This window comes from Athene cunicularia (assembly GCF_003259725.1).
Source record: "Athene cunicularia isolate RWA chromosome 20 unlocalized genomic scaffold, athCun1 chr20_part1, whole genome shotgun sequence".
Classification (NCBI taxonomy): Eukaryota; Metazoa; Chordata; class Aves; order Strigiformes; family Strigidae; genus Athene; species Athene cunicularia.
Window position 1 is genome coordinate 7,735,714 of NW_020799125.1, and position 19,737 is coordinate 7,755,450.

General features: G+C 51.7%; 1 protein-coding gene across 1 annotated transcript in view; it reads left to right on the top strand.

The window, feature by feature from the left end:
- Positions 1–14,603, top strand: part of LOC113487423 (opsin-5-like) — a 17,077-nt gene extending 2,474 nt beyond the window's left edge. Inside the window, exons 2-6 of the mRNA XM_026861974.1 lie at positions 5,997–6,084; positions 7,724–7,886; positions 8,445–8,572; positions 10,438–10,766; positions 11,591–14,603. Of these exons, the coding sequence (XP_026717775.1) occupies positions 5,997–6,084; positions 7,724–7,886; positions 8,445–8,572; positions 10,438–10,766; positions 11,591–12,145 (1,263 nt within the window). The 3' untranslated portion in view covers positions 12,146–14,603. The remainder of the gene's footprint in view (positions 1–5,996; positions 6,085–7,723; positions 7,887–8,444; positions 8,573–10,437; positions 10,767–11,590) is intronic.
- The last annotated feature ends 5,134 nt before the right edge of the window (positions 14,604–19,737 follow it).

Below are 19,737 nucleotides of genomic sequence, written 5' to 3' on the forward strand. Positions count from 1 at the left end.
GATTTGCTCAGCCCTAAATGAAGGTTGTTTCCAATTAGGTTAATGAAGGACGTCATTCTCATGGCCAGAGTCACTCAGTCTGGTACAGGAAGGTATAAATCACCTGTCCCTGTACATAGACACTCTTTACCCTCCGAAGAGCACAGGAGAGTAAGGAAGATTATTTTCACTGGGCTGTGAAGCATTTAGCATCCAGTGTGCTCTGTGGAGATGGAGCCAGCAGCCCCCTTTCACCACCAGCACCGTGTCTTCCTGCCCACCCATATCATCCACTCCTGCTGGATTCACTCTCCTCTGCACCAGCTTTGCTCCTGGGGCCAGTGACTCCCTGTCCCATTCCCCAGGTGCCACTCTGCAGCCTGGGGCATCACTCCAGCATTCCAACTCCTCAGCTGGGTCTCGCCCAGCCTGCACTGTCACAAGGCTCTCATCACCGGAATCTGCATGTCCCTCCCTTGCAGTCTGTTGCGTATGGGGATGGTCAGAGCAACAAGAAACGCTGAAGGCACTTGTATGGACAAGTGCTGTAGCTCGGTGCCCTAGACAGAGCTATAACTGCCCGACAGTGCGTGCATTTATCCCAAAGGCATAGCCTCACATCTCAGTGCACACATCCAAAATGTGCCTGTGGGAGCTCTGCCCATTTTTTAATTGCTTGTGGTTAAGGGGAAAGAGTCACTTTCTCAAGAAATTCTGAAGAGAGACTTAAAAGCTGATGAATATGTAGCAAAACCACCTCCCTCCTTCCCTTTTCACAGCCACAGTCTCATACTGTGGGTCTAATAACTTAGTGGTTTTCTAATAAATTTAACCTTAGCATCAATTAAAATGTTTTGGCACACAAGGAAGGGAGAGGTGGGCTCCTAACGACATTCATCATAGAAAGCACATTGAGATTAGATTTTCGTTAGCTGTGAAATTAAATACTCTGAAGCAGCTTTTTCACCCTGACAATTATGAATATGCATCAGAGTGATGTTTGCACCCTGCCCTGCCTGCTCCTGCATGTGCTAGTGAGGAGAAAAGCCCGTTTCCTCACAAATCTTTGAGAGGGTGTTCCGAAGAATGGAGAATTTGGGCCCCAACCTCTCCTGCTCCCTTGTGATGGAGAAATCTCATTGGAGAACTTTTCTGCAGTGTCCCATCAGTTCTGCCTGCTCTCTCAGTTAAAGCCTGAGATCCCCTAGTTGTCTGTCTTGCAGCCTGATCTGTTTTCCGCTAAAGCCCGGATTTGCCACTGCTGCTTTTTCCTAAGATAAAATGACTCACAAGATTTTAAATAAAACCTGAACACAAGCCCCATTTATTTTGCTATTCTTTATGAATCACTGCACAAGACTGGCACAGGGCAGGTGAAGAAAGGTTGGGAAATATTTCCCTTTTCCTGCTAGGGGTTTCCAAGACTTGTGTCCAGCAAGTCAGGATTGTCAGTGAAAATCTCAAGGAAGAAACTAAGTCTCCACTGGACAGTCAATAAAGGGAGAGATTCAGCTTGAATCCTGGGTGTGCTTGCAAGGGGCTCACATCACAGGGTCAGTACCAGGTATCCAGGAACATCCTTTTATTGAAATGTTTGATCATGTAAAGTGAGAAAACAATCATCTCCCACCCCCAGAGCTGCTGTGCTCCCCTCCTAAGTGATTTTGTAGTTTCTCTGCAATCAAACAGTGTCTGCCCAGAGCCTGTCTTGCACTGATGTGTAACCTCACAGGAGCACAGCAGTTGGGCTCTTTCCGCAGGCTGCCCTGGCAGAGGGAGCACACTGAAGTCATGGGGTCTGGGGCTACCCGGCTCCCAGAACAGGTAATGGCAGTTTTGCTATTGCTTTAATATCTGCTGAAAGATGGGTCCGGCACAGACCAGACAAGGAGGGACAGCTTAAAGCTGCCTAGCATCACCTCTGTGCTGGTGCCTCTGCCTGGGATTCGTGGGCTCTGCTCAGGACTCCTGTTGATTCAATTCCCCAAGCTCCCAGGGAGCAGACGGGAAGGGCCACCTCAGCTGGACACCGGCAAGTCCCAGTGCCTCGGCCGGGCAGGCGGGGAGGAGCTTCCCAGAGCTGCAGGTGCCATCAATCATGTTGAGGACACAGAGAGGGGACAGTCACCTTCAGCACAAACCTGTAAGTGAAAGCCTGCGAGCAGGTGACGAGCTGAGCAAACTGCATTACTCTGGGATGATTTTAGTGTGGTGTGAGTGCAGCAAGATCAGGCAGTACATTGCTTCCCTGGGTATCCATGGCAGGCAGAGGACTGGCAAACAGCTTCCCATGTTAATATCAGCTGCAATAATTTTCTGCCTAAACCCTTTTCTCTCTAAGCAGAGCTCAGGTTGGATCTTGGCCCATTGGTGCTCAGACTCCAACCTTGTGTGCCCTGTAATTGTGTTGTGTAGACATTTACAGGGACGGCCAGGGAGTTTCCAGCCCAGAGCAGCTGGAAAGCCCAAGCGGATGGCGGTTACAGTGACTTCTCATGAGCAGCATCTGCTGCTGTGGGGCCACGCTGACAGGGCTTGGCCCCCTGCACTGTGACCCAGCAAGATGAATAGGAGAGGGTAGGAGGGGTGTAAAGGAAGCTCCTTGTGAATTATGTTTGTTAAGAAAAGCAAACTGATGCAGCTGAACTATATCATGCAAATGAGGACATTCAAATGTGTTAGAGTGGCCCAAGGCTACCCCGGTGCCAAGGCAGAACTGAGAGAGCAGTGTCCCCCAGCCAGGAGAGCTTAAGGAAGAGCAGAGCAGAGGAGTGTGCACCTGCAAAGTGTGTGCTGGGATGGCAAGGAGAAGTCCTCCAGGTCAAGTTGTGTCCTGGTTCAGCCAGGACAGAGTAAAGTTTTCCGCAGCAGAGAGAGAGGGGGAAGGGATCTCCAGCCGGGTTATTCATACCATGCTGACATCAGGTTCAGGGGCGGAGCCTTTTTTACCTTTTCGCTTCTGGTGTTGGTTTTTGCCATACACGGGGCGGGTTTGCTCCGTGATCATTTAGCGGTATTTCTCTGTATATCTTTTGCCTTGTTCACTGTTATTGCTGTTTATTGTTGTTACCATTGATACTATTGTTACTCAGATTGTTCTATCACTCTGTTGTATTAAATTTCTTGTTATTTTAGCCGGGGTCTGGGTTTAACTTCCAGCCTGACCGGCGTGGGCGGGGGAGGGGCAACAGCCACGTGCTCTCCCATCCCGGCAAGGATTAAACCTTGCACAAGTTGCTGCTGTGACACCAACGCTGTATTATTTAAAGTAGGAAGCCTCTAAGATGCAAATGTTAATATTTTCCTTACATATTTTAGCAGGTGATTATTAAAAGGTAATGAATTTTTAAGACTGAACATCAAAACTGCATGTACATAAATACAAGTAATGATGTATGAGAAGCTGCCATACTGTATTTGTACGTACTGGTAACAAGACAGGGGACATTTGGTATGTTCAAGGAGCAACTGTGTGGCAGTCAGCCTGCCTGGGCATTGCTTGGTGCTGTTTCCTACAGGTGGCTTGCATATCAAACTCGAAGGGCTAGCAGCCTCTTCCAAGCCAGCAGATAATAACTGGGGCTTAGTTTCTTGGCAAAGCACATGCGGTTGTTCAATGGTTATACTTCCTGGCTGTCCATGTTTGCCTTCATGATGTCCATGCAGTACCGCAGACCTTTCCAGACCCAAGCAGGAGAATGGGATGTTTCAAAACAGAACAGTGCCTCTTTCTCATCACCAAAAGCCAATAAATGAGTTGGGAAAGGAGGCAAGCATGCTCCTGAGAGCCTCTGTCAGTTTAGCAAGAAGATGTAAATGGTGCTTAATTTAAAATCATATGTGCATCAAGCTGTCAAACTAGTAACCTGGGTAAAACGTGTCTCAAGGATGTGGGAGTCTGCCAGCAGCACAAGGGCTTTGGCCACGTCTACTAGAGCGAGGGAGCCAAAACCTGGCTTGCTGCTGCTCCTTCTGTCTTCAGTGCATGACATCTCTTTCTGTGCAGCACACACTTGCTGGAACTGTTTTGCACAGACCAATTCTCATGCTTTCTACCGTCTTTGTCATGAGAGTATCAGGAACCATCCAGAGGCCAGAAGTTCAACAGAGTGCATTAAGAACCGTGGATGAGCATTGCTGCTCCCATTAACTAAATTAACCAGCATCCTGCCTGGCCTGCAGAGGCAACTCCATCATACTCATGGTATGTAGGCACTAACCATAAAAATATTTGATTGCTTAACATCAGATGATTGAGATAGTCCCACTTACTACTTTTCAGTGAGCCTATGTAAGCTGTTAACATTCCACAGGCTGTGTACCCACCTAACCCAAGAAAGCCATGAAGTAGGCCAGAGGAACCATGGTTCATCAGTATTTGGCTGTATGGGCCAGTAACACAGAGAATGAACTATTGGCAGGATCTCTTGGCAGTTTAACACCAATTAGTGTCTTAAATGTATTCATTTACACTCAAAGCTAATTTACTCATTACTTCAAGTAATTAGCTCCATCTGTCTGAATGCAGCCTTGGGTGTGAGGCAGGCATTTTCACCTGGGTGTGGATAACAAGGGTAGTTGCTCTGCTTGTGAAGTCCATGTCAGCAAAACTCATGGAAAGAAAGGCTCCATCCCCCGTGGCTCCTGGCCCATGGGGTACCTCCCAAGCCACCTCATGGCAGTTAGAGGTCAGGTAGGGATATGTGCTGGGGATGTTATTGTTATTTACCTCCTCCCCATCTCTTGCCTGTTCTGGCTCGCAGCATGGCCCTGTGAAGACTAGGCTATGGGGCAGGAATAAGCAGCCCCTTCTGGCCCCCGCTGCCTTCCCCTCCCCAGCCCCTGCTCCCTGGCAGGGCACTGGTGCAGTTCTCCCGCAGTGTGCAGGTAGGGACCCTGGGGAAGGAGGCAGGACTACTGCATGCATTAAACATCCCAGCAAGCAAGCTAACAGCTATCAAAACATATAATTAAACCATTATTTTCTCTCACCCCCTCTCTTTTTTTTTTTTCCTTCACCTGAACAAAATATTTTTCCATTTACTTGTTATCAGTGAAGGGAGTGAATATACTGAAATGCGTCTGCTGTTCTGCTCTACTACCCTCTATTAACTTCCTAAGCACTTGGGAACCTTTGGCTCAGCTGCATGAAATAACAGGGAAACTAATTAGGCCGATAAAACTTAATGATTGAGTCAGGCACCCCAAGAAAGGGAATGACTTTTTGCTACCTTCTTTTTTTCTTTTTTTTTTTTTTTTTGTGGTTAATACATGTGTTCACCCTTGAGTTCTACACTCCCTGCGCTGCTGGCAGCATAGATCAGATTTAGTTAAAACTGAAGAAGGAAGGTCCCAGCCAGGAGCAGTGACAATTCCTTTTTGTCCCCAGTTGTGGGGTTTCCTGGGCTGGGGTTTGATGAACAGCTTGTTGCAAGTCCCATTGTCTGCATGGGCCCTTCTCAGCACACACAGTGCACGTCTCGCAGTATTAATTAATATGCTGCTGGGATGGCACGTGAACAAGTCTTGGCCACATTGCAAAGAGAGTTTGGGCCAAGTCTCTCTCCTGATGTGGACACAGGGACAGGTGGAGGCACGTGACGTGAAGGATGGGGCAAGCCTGGAGGAGACAGAGGACTTTGCAAAACTCAAAGCCTCCAGCTCTGAGCAGCTGGTCCCCATGTCCAAACGCGCGGTGCCTGCTGCAGTCAGCACATGGCCAAGACTTGCAAAGAAAATCTAGATCCAAAGGCTAATGCTAATCAGTAGAATCTGTAATTGAAGAAGTGGTAACCAAATGAGACTACCAACCTGATCCTATTAAGGGCCCCCTGCCCGGGCGTTAGGTCAGTGCTGCAGGCAGTGTTCACAAAGCCCCCTCCCGCAGTGGCGGGGCCAGGGGTGCTGGCTGCTGGTTTGGTTGTTGCGTGGTGCCGGGAGTGTGTGGCAGAGCTGTCCTCCCTGCTCCCTCGTTATCCAGAGTTTGCTCTCACTTGTATTTGTATCTTGCTTTGCAGATGGGAAATGTGTCCAACACCTCGGTGTTCATCTCCACCTTATCGAAGAGAGAAGACCTGATTTTTGGCACGCTCTATTTAGTCTTTGGTAAGGAAAGACAGCCTGCTATACCTCTCTCCCTGCTGTGGGCAGTCCAGGTGTCTGCCTGCGGGAGATGTTCAGGCCTTGTGCAGTCACTGATGCTTCCAGAAGTGTTCAGTCATTAGCAGAATAATGAAACTGGGCCCTTCCCACGTTAGCCCTCCCCACATAACTCAAAAGGATGATCTGGACGAAGCTTGGTGACTGCATTCCCTTCTCAGGGGAACTGCAAGTACCAGTTATGTTTTTAAATATTTGGAAAGTTGTAGAACAACCTTTGAGGAATGTGCTGTAACTTCTGCAGCCACCTGATGTGAGATGGATAGGGACTCTCTGTTAGCACTGCCAGTTTCATGGCTATTGAAGGTGATTTGGACATCTAGCCGGCCCTTGCTTTCAGCAGATTCTGATCAATGTCCCGTGATTTAGTTAGTGGCACTGAAAAGCCAGCAGGCAGAACTGAGGGGCTGGGATGTGCTCTGAGGTGGCCTAGACCTGGTTGGTGTGGGCCAGAAGTGAATGATGGGCAAAGAAAAGCCTGCCAGTGTGCTGAGCCCTGAGTAAGTTGTCTCCCAAGTGCTAGAAGAGCTTTTCATGCCTGCAAGGAGGGGGAACCCAAGGGATGCTCATGCCTCTGGGACTATCAGCCATCCTATAGGCACCTACAGATCCTAGGTGTTAGTAAAAATACTAAAATGTACTTAGTACAGGTGCGAGATTAGATTGGTGGGAAAAATGCCTCATGAGGCTCGGAAGAAGGACAGACATCAGTACTCTACCCTCCAGCAACTCTAAAGCCTCCAAAGCTCTGGATTTGTCCAGGTCCTGAGTGGGAATCCTGCTCCTGAGGGGAAGTTTAGTGTTGGCCGTTCAGCAGCTTTGGAAATTGGTTCTTATCATGGTATTTCATTTACAGCCTAATCCATTAGGGAGAAACCATTATCCTACCCAACCTGCCCTGAGAGCAGCAAAATTTCCCCTTCCGAGGATATTGAAGCGTCTTTTCAATGAAAGCACAATTACGTAATAAAAAAGAGAGAGAAAGCTCTTGTTATAAAATTTGAATCACCACTGTTGTTTTAAATACACTAATAGCAAACAAAGAGTGGCCTTCTGTTTAGTCTGGATTTTCCTTGATCTTCATAAATCCTTTCTTCTTGTTTATTTTGTTACTGTGATATTGGACAACACAGACTCACAGGAGTGACATTGCCAGGAATAAATTAAAAAGGCGAAGGGGCCCAGGTCCTTGGACTCACATCAGAAGAGCAATCACACAAAGCTCCTGTTATTTATCTAGCTGGAAGGAAGCGCCCCCCTTGCTCCTTCCAGCTGGAAGTAGTGACTCTGGCCAGATACTGCACCCGGAGCCCATTGCAGTCTCATCCCATCACTGCCCTCCTACCAAACGCCTCTGTAGGATCTCAGGAAGGGAAAGGGATCAAATTCAATGTAAAGCGGCTCCAGATGTGCTCACAGAGCTCTGCAGGTCCCATGGGCTCCCCTGCTCAGCTCACTCCGGAGGGGGAAGCCTCAGCCCTTTCCACCCTCTGTGGACATCTCCGGTGTTTGCTTCCAAACTTCTCAAGATGATCCTGGCTCCTTTCCCGACTCATACAGCACCGTTCCTCTGCCTTCTCCACAGGCATCGTGTCCCTCTCTGGGAACTCACTGCTGCTGCTGGTGGCCTATCAGAAGAGGTCCATGCTGAAGCCTGCTGAGTTCTTCATCGTCAACCTGGCCATCAGTGACCTGAGCATGACAGTGACGCTCTTCCCCTTGGCCACCTCATCCTTCTTTGCACACAGGTACCTTGTGGAAGTGGTTCTGCACTGGCCAACAGCCCTGGCTGCAGTTTGAAAACCTTGTCTTGAAATGGGGAGATCCCTGACAGGGGCTGCGGAGGGGCCCAAGGAGTCAGTCTGGTGGCACTGGGGCACTGTGTACCCTCACAGACAACCATCCCGCAGCAGGGTGCTTTTGCTGTTCCCTGTCCCTCCGGTTTATCACACAGACCTGCTGTCGAAGGGGTTTGGTGGTGGGTTTCTGAGCTGGCACTCTCGTGGCATGAGAACTGCAGTGGTGCACACTGGTGTGGACCTGGGCAGCTCCTGCACCTGTGGCTCTGTCCGTGCTTGTCACTGGGATGCTCAGGGAAGAAATTAGGGGCAAGATAATTTCTTGGGCAATCAGGTGCTTGTATCTGTGCAGCCTGTTGCAACCACCCCATGCATGGCCAGCTTTGCTTCTGGTGTGGGAGGCCCCATCACCAGGAGAGGGGCTGGGAAATACCCAGCCTTCCCGCAGAGGCAGCTTCCCGAGGCAGAGAGGAAGGGCTGGGTTTACCTGCAGGCTTTCCCTTGCAGGTGGCTGTTCAACCAGGCGGTGTGCACCCTCTATGCCTTCTGTGGGGTCTTGTTCGGGCTCTGCAGCCTCACCAGCCTGACGGTGCTCAGCACGGTTTGCTGCCTGAAGGTCTGTTACCCAGCATATGGTAGGTGCTGGGATGTGTTATCTGAGCTGTGCTCACACCCCTCCTGTTAACATAACCCTTTGTTTTTAGGGCCAGATCCACCTCTTCTGGGAAAGCTTTGCCCCAGGGCAACCTATTCCCAGGTGCAGCAGACTCTGAAGGCTTTTACGGCTTGTGTATTCACCCCTGTCCCCCTGTGTGGGGCTATAGAGCCCCGGCACCCTGTGTCCATGCCCGATGAACTCATCTCAGCCATCCCTGCCCCCACAGCCTGCTTCACTCTAGGGCTCAGGAGCATAATCCAGAAAAGTATCAAGGGAGTTGTCTTCCCTCTGTAGAAAAGTCCCAGCTGCTGTATCACAGCATGTCTCAGGGTTTGGGACATCCGTACACAGACCTGAGCACAGGCCAGAGCAGCCTCTGCATCTGGGAAGCCACAAGCTCTGGCAGTGCAAGGAAGAGTCACTTCCCCTTGTCCCTGGTGGGAGAGCCATGGGGCCAAGTGTATTTAATTCACTGAAATAATTAATACAGGAGGGCTGGGTTTGCAGTGTTATAGCTCACTTCTGTAGCCGTATTTTCACCTGGACTTTCTCTGCAGAGTTAATGTGAATGTTTGCAGCTCTAAGCTTGGGCACTGGCTCTTTGCAGGGGGCAAGCACTGCAGAGAGCACCCAGGGATGTCCCCTACACATTTACAGCTCCTCCTATTTGGAGTCGCTTCTTAATTTCCTCATTTCAGCTGCTAATCCTCCATCTAGCATGTATCTTCAGAACAGACTTTGGATTAAAGACCAAAAATAGAAACAAAAAGAGAAATCAAAGATATCAGTTTAATTTGCAGACCAGCACCCCAGGGTGCATCCTCATCCCTCTCCCATGGCTCCCAAGCCTGTGGCTGTTGCCAACTGCCAACATGTGTTGTCCCCAGCAGCTCTCAGAGCCTCAGGGACCATGCTGGAGCAGAGCCACTTTGATTATGTGCCAGCACAACAGCTCAGGAGTTCACTAAAAAAGTGGAAGGAAAGGTAAAGATAAAAGTTGGCTGTTAAAAGGCAGCCCAGGTACCAGTGGCTTTTCCCTGCACAGACTCTGCTCTCTAGATGAGCCAGTGCTTGGCAGCCTGGCATGTTGAGCTTATCTCTCTATGATGCCCCAGCCCATTTTCCATGAGGAAAAGGCTAATCTCAATGTGCTTTTAATTGCTTAGTTTCAAGAAAAAATGTTACTCCTATGTATGGCTGAAGATTTAGCACTTTATACAGAAGTCTTAGAAAATTAGGGAGTTTTAGATTTGATGGGGATTGGGTCAAAAAGGAGAAAACCTGCCTCCCCTAGTGCTTCAGTCTGCCAGAGAGGGAAGGGTTCTTCACATGACAGTGTCTGGGATGGCTTTGAGCAGTCCCTGCCCCGTGCCCAGGCTGTTGCAGCCAGGCAGCCTCCTTCCGGGCCCCATGGGTTGTGGGTGCAGCCATATCCCCACAGGGCTGGGGGTGCAGTGTCCCCCCCATGCCACTAGCAGCCACACAACCCTCCCAGCAATGCCCCCCAAAGCCGAGAGGGGCTGCACCACCTATCCTGCCACTTGCTGCGCGGATTGTGGCAAACCCTTCCATTTCTCTTGGCTCCTTGCTCTGGCCGCCTGCCCGAGGGGACGGGAGGATACCCGTGCACCCTGGGGCCCTGGGGTGAGCGCTGGTGTGGCTCTGCCTGCTGCTCTGCTGTGATCAGCAGCTCCTGCCCTGTGCGGGTGACCCCAGCTGTGTCCCAGCGTGGCTGGCCTCGTCCCCGGTGCCTGGAGGTGCGGGCAGCTTGGGGTCACAGCCCCTCTCTCTGCTCCCCCTTGCCTATGGGAAACCATCCTCACCCCAATCCCTTTGCCACAGGCAACAAGTTCTCACCCTGCCACGCCGGAGTGCTGCTGCTGTGTGTCTGGGCATACGCCCTGATGTTCGCCACGGCTCCCTTGGCCGAGTGGGGCAGCTACGGCCCCGAGCCCTACGGGACAGCCTGCTGCATCACCTGGAACGCCTCGAGCAGGGAGGCCACACTCTACATCCTCGCTCTCTTCATCTTCTGCTACCTTCTCCCCTGTCTCCTCATCCTCATCTCCTACTCACTGATCCTCTGGACGGTGCGGGTGTCCCGGAGGGCCGTCAGGCAGCACACGTCCCCCCAGCGCAGAGCTCGCAGCGTGCACAGCCTGATCGTGAAGGTAGGGGAGGCCTCGGGGCACTGTAGGGTCTTGGGGTGCCCCCTGCCCCAGCCCACTGCCCCGTGGGCAGGGGAACGCAGCAGGACCCCTTCTGCCAGGGTGTCTGCTGCTCCCAATGAATTTTCCAGGTGTCTGTATCAGTGTAGGTAATAACACGTCTCCTCATTTAAAGCTGTCAGGTGGAGGAGTTTTGATTTTAAATTACATTGGAAAATATCATAAAAGGAGCTTGCATAAGTCATTGTTCCCCAGACTACAAGCTAATACTATAATTTACCAAGGATATGTAAAAAAAAAAAAAAAAGTGGATACCCTTAAAAAATCCCAAACAACCAACCACAAAAGAAAACAGATCGCAAGCCTGGTGTAGAAGGAAACGTTTGTGTCTGCTTAGAGGAGGGGAGTCTGAGCATAGCCCTTTTCCAGAGCCTCTCGGTCCGTCTGCATGCTGGCACACAGATTGCTGGAGAGATTTTGAGTGCTGCCACAAGGCTGTTGGATTCCAGTGCTGGCCTGGTCCCAGCCGGGTCGCTGGGTGCTTCATTCCCATCTGCTGTGGTGGACTGAGGCAATTCCCAAGTTTCCCAGGTGAGACGGGGTGTGAGTTGCCTGACGGTTTATGTGCCCATGCTGGGACATGCTGAGTCTCTGCCCTGATGTCTGACACCCTTGATGCTCCAGTGTGACAGGTCCGGAAGGCTGAGCACCTTTCCCTGGGGATGTGACCGACTGCTTGAGGTCCCATTGCACATGGCTGAGATCTGGGGGGTGGGTCAGCATCCTGCCTGTGCCAGCACCACCATCTCCATCTGCTTCTCTTCCAGCTGAGCATTGCCGTGTGCCTGGGGTTTCTGGGTGCCTGGACCCCTTACGCCATCATTGCCCTGTGGGCAGTCCTTGGCGACGCCAGCCAGGTGCCAGCACTGGCCTTTGTGCTGTCAGCTGTCTTTGCCAAGTCCTCGACGCTCTACAACCCCCTGGTGTACCTGCTCTTCAAGCCCAACTTCCAGAAGTTCCTCTCCAAGGACATGGTGCTCCTCCAGGCCATCCGCACCCTCCTCTGCTGCAGCTGCCCGAGTGCTGCGCTCCAGCCCTTCCCATCTCCGGGCTTCAGTGACCACCCTGGGGCTTGCAGAAACTGCAACGACACTTTTGAGTGTTTCAGTAACTACCCCAAGTGCTACAAACTCCCCCAGGTGCCCGGCAGCTCGCCCCAGCATGCTCCCCTGGCTATGCTGGCTGATGGAGCTGCTTGCCAGCCGGGGCTGAAGAGGACGGTGCAGGTGATGGTGCTTGTCACACGGAAGAGGTCAGGCCTGGGCACTGTGAATGTGGCGGGGGAAGCTCTGCCATCAGATTTCATGAAAGACCTTCTCTGAGCCCAGCCGTGCCTGGCTGTGTCCTACCAGCGCACTGGAAGACAAACCCAAACACAACATTTCTCTCACCTACGTATCCGATGGTTCCCCAGCATGTTCTGCAGATGAAATGACATGAAGACTTAAGACCAGCCTTGTCTCCCCCTCTGGTTTGCCTCTTGCAACTCTGAACCTAGTCTTTGCACTTGCAAAAAAACCCAAATCTATTAGACCCCCAGTGCCTGAAACCTGCCCAGGGTGCAAGTCCAGGGTGAAGTTTCTCCTGCAGCTTGCTTGCTGGGCCCTTGGCCTTTGGTTTCCATCCCGGTGCTCTGATGACCAAGTAGGAACTTGGTTGTCTTAAGAAACTGTGCCTGGCAGGGAGGGCTGGGGGCCAGGAGAGAGGCATCCCACCTCCAGCGCCAGCTCCTACAGCCCCCACTTTCCTGTGGGGAGCAGGACCACGCCACTCAGCTACCTCACTTGGGATTATGAAGCATCTTTATATACCTCTTAAGAGACTACTCTCTGTATGGGCTGGGTTACCCCACTCCCTTGATTTGAATGCAAACCCAGCACCATCCTATAGATCGAAATGGGAGCTGTCTTTAGAGTAAGGATTTGGGGTTAAGATAATCCCAGTGTGAGTAATAGCAGTCCCAGGTCGTGCTCTCCAGGCAGGGAATGGCAAATCTGTGTCCGAGCACCATCCTGGAGATGGGGCTGTGGCTGCAGGGTGTCTCCCAGTGCCTGGGACGAGGGGGCAGCTCATGCCATCTGTGCTGCTGCGCAGGGGAGCAGCTGCCTGGGCAACAGCATCCTGTGGGCTCGTAGTCAGCGTCTGGAGACCAGTGTGGGCAGTTCACCCACAGGAAGAGTCTGGGATGAAAAGGACCAAGAAGCTATGAAAGGGCCCAATGCAAAGCCATCAATAAAAACGTTCTCTGCCGTGGCAGGCGCAGTTTCTCTCCCATAGCCTGCTGGTAGCCCCGTGGTGAAGCTCCCCTGGGGCTGAGCTCAGGGGCTCCCCGTCCCACCCCAGGACTGAGCTGCCCATGTGCCCAGCCTTGGGCACAGCAGGAGCTGGTTCTGCTTTTCAGGGCCTGAATGACACAGCCAGGGTGCCCAGAGAGGTTAGTTATGCCCCCAAAAATTAAAAGATGCATTCAAGGTGATGAGAAGAGTCAGTTGCAGAGGTGGGAAACGTGCTGCCCTCCAGCACCCAGACAGCTTGTGGAAGCACTTTATGTTGTCACTAGTTAACAAACAAAACCATGCCACAACCCATCGCCAGAGCTGCAGCATTAAATCATAGACATGCTAAACAGGAATAATGAACCATTTTCTGCACCGAGTGCTGGGAAACAGCCGCTGCCCTCGATGCCGTCACCGCCTGCCAGCTCTGCCTGCCAGCCGCCCTGCCTGTAAGCCGACCCTGAGCTCTCCCTCTGCTCTCCAGATACAGATATTACTATTTTTAGCAGTCACTCTCAGAACCGGGATGTATCACTGCCTTTTCTTAGCACGGATACGGCACCCTCCTCTCTTCTGAGGACACACAGCACTTCACAAAAGACCTGCCAGCTGCAGGGGTGTGCAGAAATACAGAGGGCCAGGTGTGCTCCTGGGGGGCAGACGGCAGATCCCCACCACCAGTCATTTAAGATACTAAATTGATACCACTGAGCCTAGGCATTAAAAATACTGGGGTTTTTGGCCTCAGTGTTATGGTCCAATTCCAGCATAGGTGGCAATGGGGCTGGTGTGAGCTCTGCTGTGGGGAAAAAGGCACCCAGCGAAGCAGCGCAGGGTGCTGGGGCGCGGGCAGTCCTGCCCTTGCTTTCCCTGGATGTGCCATCGTTTAGTGGCTGCTGCTGCACCGCTCTAATTAGCGCACGACAGCATGGCAGTCGTGGCACTTGCTTTTGTCCCTTGTGGTCATTTCCACTTAGACACTTTAACTAGCAGTATCCCCGTGACGGGGGAGGGCCTGTGACAAGAGAGGATTGTTGATGCCTTTGGGGTGCACTTGCATCTTCCTGGGATGGTTTTGCCCAGGTGTGTGTGATACTTGCAGGTGCAGAAGGTTGGGCAGGGCAGGGTTTATGCACAAGAGCCAAGTAATAACTGAAAGGCCACGCAGGGAGTGACACTCTGCCTTCGCTTCCTACTCTTGCTATGCAAAAATCCCCACCCAACCCAAAGATGTCCAATATTTGCAAAATGCTGCAAACAAAAATCAGGGCAGCCAGTGAAGAGATAGGACAAAGTTTCCAAGCTGGGTGCAGGTTTCTAGGAGGGCCAGTCACTGCCCGGCCCAGGGTATGGCTGCTCGGCCCCTCTGCACCCCGCAGCTTGGGGTGCTGCTCCCCGTGCCCTGTCCCGGGCACCTCAGTACACGAGGGAATCACAAGCACTTGGTGTCTCAATCATTGTGTTCCAGAAACTACATTTTTAAAGTAAATTCACTCACGCACAACTGGTGTTTGACTTGGTTCAATTCTGTGTTAGCGGCCGTGCTCTGGGATGAATGGGAATACTGGTGCTGTGCCTGCCGTTGCACATGGCCGGTGCTGTGGGCGAGCGGGGCAGAGACCAGGCATGGCCCCTTGGCCCTGGCATGGGGACCTGGGGCAAGCAAACCTCTCCTGCCCCAGCAGCCGAGCCTTCCTCCTGCCAGGGTGAGGCAGGGCCGTGCCGCAGTGCTGCGTGCTGGGGCAGCCGGGCCCATGGGCTGCACCCCTGAGCTGCCACCTCGGCCACGCGCCGGCTGTACCCGCTGCCCAGCGCTGCCTTGGGAGGAGAGGAGCCTCCAGAGAGGTGGCCAAGGGCCCATTTCCCACCGCGGGGCATGAACACGAAGGGCTGCTGCCATCTCCTGGGGGCTCTGAGGGCATGGCCACCCTGGGGTGGGCAGGGGGCCAAGGATGTGACCCTGGCCGGGCTGGGGCTTCGGGCTGTTACGGGCTCAGGGACATGGTGTGGTCCAGCCAGTAACGCAGCGTCAGGTCCCCACTTTGCTTACCAGCCCCACTGGCCTGCCCCTTTGTCCCCTGGTAGCTAAAAAATACCATGGTCCAGAGTCACCTAAAGGAGGCAGGAAAAAGAAATTTGTAAATCCCCCAGGTCCATTATTACTCCAGGAAAACTCCAGATCAGCACCTTCATCTTTAGTTTGGTGTGAGAATGCGTAACGTTGAGACCATGTAATGCCGAGACAGTCATGCTGCTGGGGAGTCCAGGCAGCAACACTGCAGCCACTTAGCAAAATTAAAATCAATTTAATTAACTCCCTGCACTGTGGCCAGGCCAGACAGCAGGTCCAAGCTCCCTTCCCAACACAGCCCAGGGCTGCCATGACCCAGGTACCTGCCAGGCCGGACCTGACCCCTGGGGCCTGGCCCAGCGGGTGCTGATTTAATCAGTGTCCCCAGCTGGGAATGGTGCCATCAGCTGCCACCAATTACATGAGAACAAGAGCCTCCCTCCCTGCAAGGGCAGCTCCTGGGGCTCTGATGAGGATGGTGGCTTCACCCCCGGGGCTGCAGTAAGTCTGTGCTAGCTGCTGTGGCTGGGCACCGCTTGGGAGGTGGTTGCTGGCTGCGAGAACTGATTTCTTTAGCTTTTGGTGCTGCCTCAGCCTGGTCCTCAGTCCTGAGCCGGGTGGGAAGGAGGGGTTGGGGGCTGGACTGCTGTGTTGCTGCTCTGTGAGAGTCTGGTCTTGGTGCGGGGAAGAAGTCAGGGCTGCCTCGGGTTGGGTCTGGGGCCTGGGCAGGCGTGCTGCGGTCCCTGCACTTCCCGCTTGGCGCTGGCTGAGCGAGGGAACTTGTGCCTTTTACTAAGCTCGATCAACCTCTTGAGGCTGAAGATGCTGAGGCAAGTGCAGACATGTATGCTCCAGTGATCTGCACGTAAGCAGTATATAGTCACCAAAAGCCCAGCCTGAACCAGAAAACCTGCAGCAAGAAATCATTCTCAGGGAGAGAGACTCCTTCCCAAAGGCAAGCTGGCAGAGGCCAGTTAAAACCATAAGGTAGTTTCAGGCGGCCTATTCTGGGGATTATTTTCTGCCCAAATGTTCCATAATTTCACATCATCACTGTTGTAAAATCACTTTGGTACCAACCTGACTGCATAGGGCAATAACCCCTGGGATTTCCGTGTTCCCCCCGGCAGTACCGCAGGGCTCTGGGCTATGCAGTTTGCTCACTGTGACTCCATTAATAACCTGCAGAGCAGCAGCATTTCCAAGACACCTTCTCCTTTGCTGCCTTACCTTGAAAGGTAAGCAGGTGACTCACGTGCTCCTGCTCCTCTTGGGTTTAGGTTTGAAGAGAATTTAAGGATGAACTAAAGCAGCCAGTGTGTGTCCACACAGCCTTCCCACTCATCCTGGGGACATGGGCATGCCACTCAAATCATAGAATCAGTCATAGAATACCAGGTTGGAAGGGATCTCAATGATCATCTGGCCCAACTGTTCTTAGCAAAAGCACAGTCTAGACAAGATGGCCCAAGCAGCCGCTGGTCCAGCTGAATCTTAAATTGTCCAAAGTTGGGGAATCCACCACTTCCATGCAGACATTATTCCAGTGGCTGATTGTTTTTTCCTCTTGTGTCCAATTGGAATCTCCTCAGGAGTAACTTGTACCCATTACCCCTTGTCTTTTCCATGTGACCCCTTGTAAAAAGGGACTCTCCACCTTCTCTGTAGCCACCCTTTAAATACTGGAACACGGTGATAAGGTCTCCCCTAAGCCTTCTCTTCTCAAGGGTGAACAAATCCAGTTCTCTCGGTCTTTCCTCACACGGCCGACTGCCCAGTCCCTTGATCATCTTTGTGGCTTTTCTCTGGACCCTCTCCAGCCTGTCCATATCTTCTTGTATAGCGGGGAACAAAACTGAACACTATATTCCAAGAGTGGCCTGACAAGTGCTGAGTAGTGGGATAACGACTTTATCTCTGCTGGCAATGCCCTTGTTGATGCAACCCACCATCCCATTGACTTTCTTTGCTGCTGCAGCCCACTGTTCTCTCCTATTGAGCTTGTTGTCCACCAGGGCCCCCATGTCCCTTTCCACAGAGCTGCTCCCCAGCCGGGTAGATCCCAGCCTGTGCTGCACTCCTCGATTATGTTTTCTCAGGTGAAAGACCTTACACTTGTCCTTGCTGAACTTCATAAGCTTCTTGTTAGCCCGCTCTCCCAGCCTAAGCAGGTCTTCCTGCAGGGCAGCTCTCCCTTCCAAAGTGTCCACTTCCCCACTCAGTTTGGTATCACCAACAAACTTCATCAGGGTACACTTGATCCTATCATCCAGATCACTTATGAAGATATTAAACAGCACTTGGACCAGTATTGATCACTGGGGGGGCCCCACTTGTGACAGGTTACCAGTTTGAAAAAGAGCAATTTCCCACGACCTGCTGGGTGCAGCCTGGCAGCCAATTCCCCATCTCCCACACAGACCACTTGTCCGGACCATAACACACCAGTTTCTCTAGGAGGCAGCTGTGGTGAACTGTATCAAAAGCCTTTGGAGAAATCCAGGTAGACAATGTCCACCACTCACCCCACATTAACCAAGCAGGTTACTTTGTCCTAGAAGGCAATCGGGTTTGTCAAGCACAGGGTGCTCTTAGTGAATCCGTGCTGGCTTTTTCCAATTGCATGCTTCATTTGACTTGTGACAGCCCCCAGGAGGATTCGTTCCATAACTTTCCCAGGGATTGAAGCAAGACTGATGGGCCTGTAATTTTCTGTATCCTCCTTTAAACCCTTCTTGTAGATGGGGTTGACATTAGCCTTCTTCAAGTCTTCTGAGATGTCCCCCAGTCTCCACAACTTCTCAAAGATTTTGGAGCGTGTCCTTGAAACATCAGCCAGCTCTTGTAACATCCTCAGGTGGATAATAATCAGAGCCTGTCAATTTGTAGGGGTCAAGCTCCTGTAATAGTTTACACACCAGATCAGTGCCATGTCCCGCCGACCTCGGCAGCACACAGGGCCAGACCCCGGAGCAATGCAGCTGGCAGGGTAATAGCACTGGCAAAACAGGGGGTGTGTGAGATCTGAGCCTCTGTCTTTTAATTTATCCCAAAGGCTGTCCCTTCTTGTGTGTTCCAGGTCCTGCAGGGCCGTGTCCTCCAGACCCCGGGAGCAGTCTCTAGGGCCACATTTCACAGGGGACATGGCCTGTGAAATGTGAATTTTACATAAATGAAGCTGAGAGCTAATGTCATTCTTCTGCCACTTCCCTCTCTGCTCCTGTCTGGACAGTGGGCTTGGCTAAGGGTAGCAGCAGTTGGATTGTGTACAAATATGAACCTTTGGAAAAAATCTGCTTTTTGAGTTCAATTTCTGTTAACGCTTGTTCTGTAAACTGGCTCTGCAAAGACAGCTGCTCCTCAAACAAGGTGACCAGTGCCTGCTGTGCTCCCACACAGGCACATGTTTTACTGTTCTGCTTGGTTTTCAGTTTGCCATGGACAGAAAAACTCACAACAAATGGAGGTGCCCCATACCCAGGGTACATCAACCCAAATGTCCGCAGGGCCCACTGTGAGCTGCGTTCCACCAAAATGGGATCACTTGGGGGATCTGAGGGTACAACAGGATGCTCCAAGGTGGCCACATATCCTAGGAAAGGAAAAACAGGGAATAAAAAAGGAAAGTCAGCAAAATTATAACTGAATGTGAAAATCAGTCACTGACATAACAGTAAAAATTTCTTCCAGTGGTTCCAAACTATGAGGGTTAATGTGTAGGTTGAGGGAAAATGAGGTCTTGACTCCAAGTCATGATAAGTGTAGTGGGCACTTTCTGAAGTTTTACTGCAGTTGCTTTTTCTCCCCACCCCCCCGCCCCGCTCCAAACATTCCTCCAGTTTAATTGCTTCAGAGCAAGTTCAGTACTTCTGGCTGCGGTGGTGAATTTGAATGTGTAAAGCCCTCCCAGCTGGTGGCGCTTGTCAGCACTGGGAGTGAGACCAGCTTCCCCAGCACTCCCCATTGTGGCAGGTCCCACACAAGCTTGTCCATCTCCTGTTCAAATTCAGAGTGGGAATCACTGATGAAGAATCCCATCAGCTCAAATCAGAGCTGCCCCTAGCCTGCACTATTCCAAGAAATTGCCAGAGGCCCCTTGCACCCAGACCCTTCATACCTCCAAAATCACTGGTTGCACAAAGTGCATGTTCCCCTCTGGTGTCTGTGCTCGGGCTGTCACCTCCTGGGGCCCCGTTCTTCTTGAAGGTTGGGCAGTCCTCAGCCACAGTCTGTGCCACTGACCTTTAAATGCAGCCCCATGGGTGGAAACATTGTCTGCGGGTTGGGTGACCTCACCTACAGGCTGCACAGTCACTGGGAAAAGGTGAAGGGTGTTTAACAAGCAAAGCTCAGAGACCCAGTCTTTCTTTCCAAAAGTTAAGCTCCTGAACAGCAGATAATGAGTACTGCTTTCTGTCCTTTTATGGCAGCTTTTAGATTAGGCTGTAGAAACAGCCCGTAGGTGCTTTAATGTTTAAAATAAATGACTGTCTCTTGGAGTGGTTGTGTTAAAAATAACATTATCATGGTGAAACCAAGGCAGGAAAGCTGGAGGTGTTTGCTCGCA